General features: G+C 36.5%; 1 protein-coding gene across 6 annotated transcripts in view; it reads left to right on the top strand.

Moving 5' to 3' along the window:
* ZNF451 (zinc finger protein 451) overlaps positions 1–12,136 on the top strand; it is an 89,107-nt gene that overhangs the window by 31,862 nt on the left and 45,109 nt on the right. For all 6 annotated transcript variants that reach the window (XM_019457507.2, XM_019457505.2, XM_019457499.2 and 3 more), the window contains 2 exons: positions 2,002–2,127; positions 7,302–7,413. In XM_019457507.2, coding sequence (XP_019313052.2) covers positions 2,002–2,127; positions 7,302–7,413 — 238 coding nt within the window. The remainder of the gene's footprint in view (positions 1–2,001; positions 2,128–7,301; positions 7,414–12,136) is intronic.

Here is a 12,136-nt window from a genome sequence, read left to right as displayed (position 1 = left end):
GAGCCCGATACAGGGCTCAAACTTCTGAAACTGGGAAATCATGACCTGAGCCAAAATCAAAAGTCAGACGCTTAACCTACTGAGCCACTCAGGTGCCCCTGCATGTTGTTCTTTAAGAAAGATCATGTCATCTGTAAACAAAGAGGATTTTATTTCTTGATTTATGGTTTGTCTGGCATTGATTGGGGGAAATTTTTAGTCATTGCATAAAGGTTTCTGTTCTTTCTCTCTCGTATTTTTTTTATGTGTAACATCTTTTGTAACAATTCTTGGATATTCCATTTTGTGTTTTTTTCAGTCTTTGTTTTGTTTTTTAGTTTTGGGAGTTTCTGTGGCTGTATTCTCAAGCACAGAGATTCTTTCCTCGGCAGTGTACAGTCTACTAAGGGCACTGTCAAAGGCATTCTTCATTTCTCTTATAGTGTATTTGATCTCTACCATTTCTTTTTGATTCTTTCTTAGGATTTCTCTCTCTTACTTACATTACGCATCTGTTCTTTCATGTTGTTAATCATAGTTGTTTTGAATTCCTGATCTGATCATTCTAACATCCTTGCCGTGTCTGCCTTTCTGTGCTTGCTCTGGCTCTTCAAACTGTGTTTTTTGCCTTTTAGTGTTCCTTATAATTTTCGGTGGAAAGGTAGATAAGATGTGTTAGGTAAAAGGAACTGTGGTAAATGGGCCTTTATAATGTGATAGTAAAGAATGGGGCGTGGTAGCACTGTATAGTCCTGTGATTAAGTCTCTGTCTTGTTGAGCTTGTGCCCCTGGACTGTGACCTTCAGCCCTGCTTCTCATTCCCTTCTTTCAATCGGGAAGGATGGCTAGTGTGGCCTGAAATTGGGTATTTCCCTTTCCCTCATGTGGAAGGCTAAATGGAGCTAGATTGGGTCTTTGCATTTTCCCAGGTTGGTTAGGTTCTGATAAAATTCCTACAAGGTTACCTTCTGGTAAAATAGTTGTTGGTGAGGGCAGACCTTGTTAAGAACAGAATGCTCTGGCATATTTCAAAATGTTTACTTTTCCTCTCCCCCTGCTGGAAGCATGAAGGGATTTTTCTCCAGTGTTTACTGTGAGAACCTGGTAGAACTCCTTGGAGGTAAACTCACAAAAGTGTGAGGGCTCTCCATGACTGGGTCATCCTGCAGTTGTTAACTCTTAGACTTATCCCACTGAGCCTCTCGCAATCCATCAGTTACAGTTGAGGTTTTTTGCCTTTATTGCTTCCTGCTGAGGTTTCCACTCATGGGTTTTTGCTCCATTTACTTGGGATTCTCTGTATTTGCCCCCTGTCTTTTTTGGAGCACCAATTTATACTTTGACCTCATTTCTCTGGTGGATGTAAGAAGAGTTGTTCACTTTTGGTTTTTTCAGCTTTTTACTCAACAGAATGAAATGGTAGCTTATAAGCTCCTTACATGTTGGACTGGAAACTGGAAGTTAGATCTATTTTTTTAATCAATAATTTCTCTTAAATAAATATTGTTCTGGCATTGCTGAAAAGCCAGAATCAAGGATGTTTGTACTGTTAGACCTTTTAGAGGTAGACTAATGGCTTAATGGCATTACCTTATAGATCAGAAGAACAAAGCAACACCAAACTCTTCAATATCCAGATGATTATAAAGTAAATAAAGATGATAAATTGTCCTTAGAAGCTAGTTTATCTAACTTTTAGAAAATGAAAGATGTTGGTGGATAATTGACCTATAAAATACTACATGAAATACAGAATACACAAGACATGTTCTTAGAAATTTGCTGATGATAAAAGTAAATTGTTCTTGAGTGCCTGGCTGGTTCACTCAGAAGAGCATGTGACTCTTGATCGCAGAGTCATGAATTTGAGCACCATGTTGCATGTAGGGATTACTTAAAGAAATAAACTACAAAAAAAGGTAAATGGTTCTTTAGTACAATAATGCTTTGGTAAATGGATTCGTTATCCCAAGGCTTGTTTTGTTAGTTAAAAAAAAATGAAAATGTTTTTTTCAATTATAGGATAATGTTAAGCATAAAGACTATATTGACCATCAGAAGGATAAAGTTGCTTTAACTCTGGCTCGTCTAGCCCGCCACGTCGAAGTGGAGAAACAGCAGAAAGAGGAGAAGAATAGAGCATTCAGGGTATGTGGTTGGTGTTTTTTAGTTGGTGTTTTACCAAATTATAGAATTGTTTAGAATACAATTGTAAAGAGAAACTTGTCATCAAAAAATGTGTAATTGAATCCAGTTCAGTATGGACTCTAGATAGCTCATTAATTTAGTAGTAATTCATAATAACTTTTTATATCTCTGTCTTTAGTTTGTTAGATTCTGATCATGTATGTATACAGGAGAAAAAATTGACTGGGCTTTATTTTTGGGAATTAAAAATCATGGGATTTCTTACAGCAGATAAGCAATTAAGGGTTTCTGATTACTATATCACAAGGGTGAAAAGAGTTTATTGGTGCTTTCATAGACATAAGCTGTTAAAGGTTATTAGAAAGCTATTAAAAGAAAGGTTTTTCTACTAAATAGAATCAGACCGCTTTCTCAAACTTGAGCCTGTCCCTTCAGATTAAATCTATTACTAAAAGGAAGGAATTTTGAATCAGGTTTGTCAAAAAGCTGCTATGTGGAAAATGAAGCCTAATTTAGAATATCTAATGATGTAAATCTTTTTCTTCACTTGCTTTAGAAGGCCCTGGATGAATTACTTAAAGAATCCCTCAATACTGAGGCACCTAGCTGGCTCAGTCGATGGAACATGTGACTCCTGATGTGAGCATCATGAGTTTGAGCTCCATGTTGAGGGTAGAATTTACTTTAAAAAAAAAAAAAAATTTTTTTTTTTTTTTTTTTTTTTTTTTTTTTTTGTTAATAAAAATTAAAAAAGAATCCCTCAGGGCTGACAAATGTCTGTTAGGAGTAGAAAGTTGATGAGTTGGGTAAATAAAGCTTCATACTAGGACTTTGGCAATGGAAATTGAGGGGTGCCTGGTTGGCTCAGTCAGTATAACATGCAACTCTTTTTTTTTTTTTTTTTTTTTTTTGAGAGAGAGAGAGAGAGTGACAGAGCACACATATGTAAGGGAAAAGGGCAGAGGGAAAGCAAGAGAAAGAATCTTAAACAGGCTCCATGCTCAGCACAGAGCCTAATGTGGGGCTACATCTCACAACTGTAAGATTGTGACCTGAGCTGAAATCAGGAGTCAGGCCCTTAACCAACTGAACCACCGAAGCACTCCTACAACATGCAACTCTTGATTTCAGAGTCATGAGTTCAAGTCCCATATTGGATGTAAAGCTTACTTTAAAAAAAACAAAAAAAGAAAGAAATTGAAATCATGGCACTGCCAGCTGCTTGTTTAGGTTTCAGCAGGTCACTTATCTTTTATAGACTTTGTACTTTAATTTGGTAGGGATAGAGTTGGAGATGATCTCCCAGGTTGGGATAAGCACTAGGGCTTTATAATTTTAACATCTGTGTTTTGATTGCTTGTCCATTGGTTATCTTAAAGGAATTTGTATATTTCTATAGCCTCTGTTTTAGTATCTCCTAATTTGGTATAGAATAAATTAATATTCTTTACATTTAGAAATAGATTTGTTTGGGGACTTTTACTTCATAATGTAATACCAATTAAACTAGTGCATAGTATTCTAGTTGTATGTTTAAAATGTTTAATGCATAGAGATATAAAAAAAAAAAATAGGATCATTTCTTTCCTGGCAGAAATAATAATCAATTTTAAGGAAGATTATTTTTCCCCAAAACTATGTTAAATGTATTGTTTATGGGTCATGGGGAAAATCTTGAGAGAGGGGTGATTTGCAAGCTGTCCTTTTCCACAGATTTCCTGAATGATGCTAGCTTCTTTTCCCAGGCAGTGTTCCCATATGAATAATAAAGCGTCTGTGAAGAGTTCAGAATCTTATAGGCACTATGATAATTGGTGCTTTTCTCAAGGGTGGTTTTAGCTTCTACTCATATAAATGCTGATTTATTCTATTAAAGACTTTACCTCAGCATTGAATGAACTTCTTGAAATTGTGAAATTCTTGTTTAATCAGTTGTGAAGAATAAATGTATCTAAATTTCTTTCTTCTTAAGATTTCTTTTTTTTTTTTTCCAAGTTTATTTATTTTGGGGAGGGGGAGGCAGAGAGAATCCCAAGCAGGCTCTAGCACGGAGCCAACATGGAGCTCAAACCCACCAACCATGAGATCATGACCTGAGCCAAAATCAAGAGTCAGACGCTTAACCGACTGAGCCCCAGGTGCCCCGAGATTTCATTTTCCTTTTTTTTCTTTCTTTCTTTCTTTTTTTTATGTTTGTTTATTTTTGAGAGAGAGACAGAGCGAGAGTGGGGGAGGGCAGAGAGAGAGAGAGGGACACAGAGATTTTAAAGCAGACTCTAGGCTCTGAGCTGTCAGCACACAGCTGGACATGGGGCTCAAACCTGCGAACCGTGAGATCATGACCTGAGCCGAAGTCGAAGCTTAACCACCTGAGCCACCCAGGTGCCCCTAAGATTTCATTTTCTAAGGGAGAAAGTAACACAGATGCTTTAGTTCACTGCTTGCTATCCATTCATGATTTTTTAAAATTTGGTTTCCTGTGTAGATAACTTCTTTTTTGTTTTAACTAGATGACAGAAAACAAAAATAAACTACCCAGAAAGGAAGATAATGAAACGAAAATAAAAATAACTGTTGAGGAGTTTTAGTGGATGATAACTCTGACTAAAACTAGATATAGTAGAAAATATCTTCCAACTATTCTTAGGCCTTTGTGAATTATTGATGTTTTACTATTAAGGTGAATTGTTCATCTTTTGTGATGGAGTGGTTTTATAGAAAAAAAGAAAATTCATTAAAACCTTCACTGCATATGGGGTACCTGGCTGTGTCAGTCAGTAGAGTGTGCAACTCTTGATCTCAGGGTCATGAGTTCAAGCCCCACTTTGGGTGTGGAGCCTACTTAAAAAGAAATTTTAAAAAATCTTGGGGCATCTCAGTGGCTCAGTCGATTAAGCGTCCCATTTTTGGTTTCAGCTCTGTTCATGATCTCATGGTTCATGGGTTCACGGCCCACATGGAGCTCTGTGCTAATAGCGCAGGGCTTGCTTAGGATTTTCTCTCCTGTTCTCTCTTCTCCTCTCCTACTTGTGTGCAAACACTTGTGCTCTCGTGCTCTCTCAAAGTAAATAAACTTCAAAATCTTCACTAGATAAATTACTTTCAGAGATAATGTTGTGTTGACTAGTTGACCAGCTACCAGCTTTGCTTGTGGCTATACTGTAAGAGTTAAGATGACTTACAAAAAGGGGTATAACCCTAAAGTTTGTGGAAGAAGCTTCATGACAAAGGAAAAGTAGTGGCTAATTTGGGGATGACTTCAGCCAACAAGTGTTTTTTGAGCATTGACTATCGCCAGAGAGTTCAAATTCTGTTATAAAAAATGTCAGAACTTTTTAAAAATCTGTTTATTTTTAAATTTTGACAATTTAAAATAAATAGGCTGTTGGCTGGCATGTAGTTGTACTTGATCTTAATCTAAGAGTTTTTATTGTGATAGATTTTTGTAAGGAACTATGATAAGTAGTTTAATTTTGTACATTACTAAACGTCTTTGGAGTCTACCGGAGGCTTACCATATTGCTTCTTTGGATAAACTAGCTTTGTTTTCCATAACGTATTACTCAGAACACTAATACTGCAGGATCAGGATATACTTTGGAAAAAAAATATTTGATAATTTCTTGAGATACTGCATATTCTCTGTGTGGAAAATCACACAAACATTGACGCTTGAAGGCTTTGGAAGTCCTGCACTAAAGGAGACTTTTAAATTTTGTATTAAAACCATTGCTTCTATACTTACTTAATTTGATTATAGGGAATTTTTTAAATCTCTATATAATGCTTGTTAACATCTTTCAGAATTAGTATCGTATGGCTGTACTTTGAACAATGTTGTATAGAAGATTTTTTTCAGATTTAAATCTTGAATCTCCCTGTTCCTCTACTTTTTGATAGAAGATCTTGTTGTATTGCTAACTAGGCCATTGATTATTCTGGCCTGTCTCTTACAAATCTAGCATTTGTGACTTTGTGATTTCTTTTTAAGAACAACTTTGTTGAGATGCAGTATGGTATACTAGTTAAGTGCATGGATTCTAGAATCAAATTGTGAGAGTTTAAATCCTGTCATTGTTATTTATCCTTGGGCAATTTATTTGACCTTTCTGTGTACCTCAGTTTTCCCATCATAAAATGCAAACAGTAATAGTACCTGTCTCACAAATTTATTGTGAAAAATCTAAAATGCTTTTAGAATAATGGCATGATAAGTCATCAATAAGTGTTAATTGTTAGATATAGCATGATCAGACAGTATGCAAAAGATTTACAGGTAATATACAGGAAGAGTTAGAAACTAACAGTCGAAAGCACAAGTCTAATTTCATGGTTGGTCCTGGCCTGCCACCTTTTTTTGTAAATAAGATTTTGTTGGGACATAGCAATCCCCATTTGTTTACATGATCTCTATGGCTGCTTTCATGCAGAGTTGAGTAGTTGCAGTAGGGGCTGTATGGTCTGCAAAACCTAAAAATATTTACTGGTCCGGCCCTTTATGAAAAAAGTTTGCTAATTGTGGATCTAGATGGTAATAAATGCTTTATACTGGCACATACTCAGTACTAATGAATATCTGCTCTTATTAATACTATTCACTGAACAAATATTGAATAGGCTTCTGTATACTTCAGAACATATGTGGAAAATTTGAAAAGAATGTATACTGGTTTAAAAATTAAAATAACCATTCATATTTCCATTCCCAGAGATAGTCATTGACATTTTGTATATTTACTTTCAGCGTTTGTTCCCCCTCTGCAGCAGATGTAGTTACATATAGCTTGAAATTAATATTTATTTATATTTGGCCTCATTTGTTTAATACTATTTGGTGACCTACTTGATACAAAAATACATTCCCACTTCACTGAAAAAGTTTGATTAATGTTTCTAATTGACTTTCACGAGATATATATACATAATTAAACAGTACCCATTGTTGGAGATGTAGATTGTAGCAAACTTTGTGCAAATACAGATAACATTGGAATCAGTATCTTAGAGCATGAACCTTTGTTTTGACTTTTCTCTTTGGGATAGATGTCCAGATGTGGAGTTACAGGGACAAAGGATAATCAGTATTTTCTGATCACTAGTATGTTAAAATCTTTTTCTTAAGGAAACCAGGTTAGTAATCATAGGTTAATTAATTTTCTTCTTAATATCTTTAGGAAAAAATCGATTTTCAGCATGCTCATGGGTTACAGGAATTGGAATTTATTCGAGGACATTCTGATACAGAAGCAGCAAGACTGTGTGTGGACCAGTGGCTAAAAATGCCAGGTATTCTTTAGTGATCAGAGTGGAACACTGAGGTTACTGAGCTTCCCTAAAGCCTTAATGCATTATGTCTGTATTATTCAGTTGCTAGTAAGTGTATAAAGTATTGAAATTTAGTTTCAGTAATTAATAATGGCCTACTTTACCGCTTGTCTTTCTACATTGGCAAACGTGTATTTTGATTATAATAGGCCATCCTTGATCTCATTAGATACTGCTCATGTATTTATTCGTGTTATTTTATAGTTGTTACATGGAATAGTGCATGTGTTTTGGGAGGATTTTTAATGGATTATTTGGGGTCAGGAAAGGCTTCTCTAATGAAATGGATTTTAAGCTGAGATCTAAAAAGTTCATGTTTATTTATTTATTCATCAATGCAGCCTGTATAGATATTTGGAAGGAAGTGTCCACATGAGAGTGTCATCTAAAGCATTGGGTAGCTTCTTCACTAACTCTTTGCAGACCTTAGGTTCCTGAAAGAGTCACTATGGAACATTTTCCCCCCAACAGATAATTTGATGGAATCTTTAAGAGCCAGTGGGACATTCACACCATGGCAGCTTTTCTAGCCTGTCTTGTAGACAAAACAGTGAGCCTTTTAAACGCTTGGGATATCCACAGAAATCTTAGCTGTGGATATAATCCACAGAAGATTTCATTGAAAAAGCCATTAGAAATATCTGCGCATGCAGGGGTGCCTGGGTGGCTTAGTTGGTTGAGCATCTGACTCTTTATCTCTGGTCAGGTCATCTCACGGTTTCTTGAGTTCGAGCCCCACTTTGGACACTGTGCTGACACTGTGGAGCCTGCCTGGGATTCTCTCTCTCTGCCCCTCCCCACCTCTCACTCTGTGTGTGTGTGTGTGTGTGTGTGTGTGTGTGTGTCTCTAAACATAAATAAACAAACAAACAAAAGAAATAACTGCATGCAGTACTCAACTTGAACCTAGATATCTTGTTATTCTGAAGTTGTTTTCAGAGGGGTTTTCTTTGAATCAGATTACCACTGATGAGATAATTCCAAAGTTCTCTAGTGCGGTTTTTACCCTGTTATGTTGAATTGAAATGTTTGCACGTCTGTCTTTGTCAGACTCCACACTCTTTGGGGACAAAGACCAAGGTTTATAATTCTTTTTTGTGTGAGTGCCTGAAAAGAATGCTCAGCATAGAGATAATAAATGCTGGTTGAATATTAGCCAAAGCAGGCTATAATCATTTGCATATGAATACAGAAAAGAAGCCTAGGACTTGAGTTCCAAATGTGACTGTCATTCAACTAAACAAAAGAATTGTTTGGCATTCCAGACCTGCTTTAGCAAAAGATACTTAGGAATTGTGGTAAATGATTTTGCCCCTTGGGTTGTTCTTTGTAAGGCTTCGAATAATAAAAACTTCCTCTTGATAAGCATTCTGTTCTTAGTGCAAGTTAATGACTTTAGTTCACTGGTTTCCCCTTAGCTACATCAGAGTCACCTGGGAGCTTTTAAATACATACCTTGGCTTCATCTCCAGAGATAATTCTAGGACATCTATAGTTTTGGAAAGATTCCTAGGTATTTTTGATAGAGAAATGGACTATTTCATCTATAAGATGTCTTCTAAAAATAGTTTATCTCATGTGAATCTAACACCTTCAAGTCCTGTCTAGAATGCTAGTTGGCCTGGTAATATGCCCCTTTAGGCATACCCCTAGCCTCCAGGTTGGCACAATATTTTAATTTCTTGTAAAATGAATTCACGAGCATCTGTTTATGGATCTGTCGGAACAGGTCAGGGGGGAACAAATGAGTCATTTAACTGTGTCTTCATGTCTTGGTAAGACTTGTTACTGTATATATCTTTAGGTCACACCTGATTCATTGGTGGCTGATGAGCTTAAGTGTGGATTTAAGGTCTTTAGTTATACTCTTTTTATATGATTGTTTTATTTTTTTGCTTGCTCCCTACAAAAATACTATAAAACGAAAGTTTGGGATCTATTTCTAGAACAGCTGCTTCAGCACTGACTATATTTGGTATGATGCTATTCCATAAATTATCTTTAGAAAGTGCTGAGATATTTGGATAGGGTATAGCTGGGGAAACAGAGATGAGTCATTGTTTTCTTAAATTACAGAAAGTGAGATTCTACTTTAAAGTAGCACTAAGGGACTTGTTCAATCTATTCCAAAGTATCCAGCTTTGTAATTCAGTTCTTTGATTAGAAGTAGTTTAAGTACTTTATTTATAATTACTCTACTAGAAATTCATCTTTTATAGATCTTTACAGTTAGGCCAGTTTGTATACATTTGAATACTTCATAAGTTAAAAACAACACTCTCTCTTTTTTTTTTTTAAAGTTTTTTAAACTTTATTGATTTTTGAGACAGAGAGAGCATGAACGGGGCGGGGGGTTCAGAGAGAGATGGAGACACAGAATCTGAAACAGGCTCCAGGCTCTGAGCTGTCAGCACAGAGCCCGACGTGGGGCTCGAACTCACGGACTGTGAGATCATGACCTGAGCCGAAGTTGGATGCTCAACTGACTGAGCCACCCAGGCGCCCCAAAAACAACACTGTCTATACTATTTAAGGAAAAGAGTTGTTTAAATTTCTGTATTTTGAAAAAAAAATTCTGTCTTTTGCCTTTCCATGGGTAAAGCTTATTTTCTTTCAATAGATTGTTTTCTGCTATTATTTTTAGCCAGAGCCTTTATTTAGTTAAAGATCAAAATGGAGCAACATCTAGAATGTGGATCGACGGTAAATAAAAACTGTCATAATTGCGACTGCATCAGAAAATTAAGGATAAAAAAATGCATTGTCATTTAATGCCTCTTTAAGATTAAAATATGATTAATGCTATGCTGTTCAATGTTGTCAGAACACATTGATAAGCATTTTGGCAGCTTTTAATGGAGGCCTTCCCCCCATGAGGACTAAAACAGCAGAAAAGCAGTTGAAACCTTAAGTTTGTATAATAACCATTTGGAGAATCTTAAAACTAGATCTTAAAACTAGATGATGTTAAAAGAATAATTCATTCTATTTAAATCTTTAAGTTCTATTTAAATCTTTAAATCTGCCATAAAGATAAATAACTTAGTTTTCTATTGTATGAAATATTCAAGGTATTGAAACAATCCACAAATAATTATAAAAGGGAGTCAATAATCAAACCGTCTGTGTATAATCATGTGATATACAGTCAGAATCCTCCTGGCAGTTTTACATTTCATGGTTTATACAGTGTGACTACAAAATTTCCATCATATATCATGCATTCGGAATTTCCCTGGGAACAAAATTTGGCCAGGGGTATTAGTCTACAAGAGTTGTGTGATTATAAAGAAAGAGAGGGGATGAAGAATGGATCAGGATAGAGGAAGATTAATTAAGAGAAAGTAGTGATGAAAAGGGGTGCTTGGCTTGCTCATTCAGTAGAGCCATGTGACTCTTGATCTTGGGGTTGTGAGTTCCAGCTCTTCTTTGGGCATGGAGTTTACTTTAAAAAGAAAGAGAGAAACTAGTGATAGGCAAACTTTGAAAGGAGAAAAAGAGGGGTGGCTGGGTGGCTCAGTTAAGTGTCCAACTTCGGTTCAGGTCATGATCTCAAGAATGGTTCTTGAGTTCATATCCTCAGTTCAAGTCCTGTGTCAGGCTCAGTTCTTACACACGAAGTCTAGAGCCTGCTTTGGATTCTGTGTCTCCCTCTGTGTCTCTGTTCCTCCCCCACTGGCACTTTCTTCTCGCTCTCTCTGTCTCTCAAATAAGATTTAAAAAAATTTTTTTTTACATGAAAGGAGAAGAAGAGGGACAAAGTAGAATAAATAGAAAGGAAAGAGGTAGTAACAATAAGTAAATCTCTGCTTTGTGTTCTGTAAATTTATTACTGAGATCTGCATTATTTGATATCCAGGTTGGAACTCATTGCTCAGTGGCTGGTTTCTTCAGAAAGTACCACTCTTATTTTCCTTGCCTCCCTGAGCTCTCCACTCTTCCCGCTCTCCCAGTTGTATTTTTTAACATAATTTTCAGAGAACCCCAATCTTTTATAATATAGCTAAATCTTCTAATGTGTTTAAGATCGTTAAAAGAGAAAAAAAAAATTAGAAGATCTTTGCCAGTTTATATAAATGAGAAAGAAGGGTAGGGGTCTGTGGAGCAACTGCTTTTCTTTTTTTTTTTTTTCAACGTTTTTTATTGATTTTTGGGACAGAGAGAGACAGAGCATGAACAGGGGAGGGGCAGAGAGAGAGGGAGACACAGAATCGGAAACAGGCTCCAGGCTCCGAGCCATCATCCCAGAGCCTGACGCGGGGCTTGAACTCACAGACCGCGAGATCGTGACCTGGCTGAAGTCGGACGCTTAACCGACTGCGCCACCCAGGCGCCCCAGCAACTGCTTTTCTAATCAGTATTTAATGTTTGACATTTCTTGGCTGTTGAACTTAAGAAAATAGAGTTTTTTCCCCCAGAGAATGTTACTTAAAGATGTTAACAGCATTCAGGACTCCTGACTGGCTCAGTCAACAGAGCATGTGACTCTTGATCTCAGGGTCTTGAGTTCAAGACCCACACTGGCTGTAGCAATAATAAACATACAAACAAACTTAATCCCTATACCTATTTCAAAAACAAAAAGAAAAGGCACCTGGCTAGCTGAGTCAATAGAGCATGTGACTCTTGATCTCCGGTTGGAAGTCTGAGCCCTACATTGGGTATAGAAATTACTTAAAAAAAT

The sequence above is a fragment of the Panthera pardus genome, unplaced genomic scaffold (genome assembly GCF_024362965.1).
Source record: "Panthera pardus isolate Hobbes unplaced genomic scaffold, ASM2436296v1 HiC_scaffold_17, whole genome shotgun sequence".
Classification (NCBI taxonomy): domain Eukaryota; kingdom Metazoa; phylum Chordata; class Mammalia; order Carnivora; family Felidae; genus Panthera; species Panthera pardus.
This window is presented reverse-complemented; position numbering and strand designations above follow the sequence as displayed.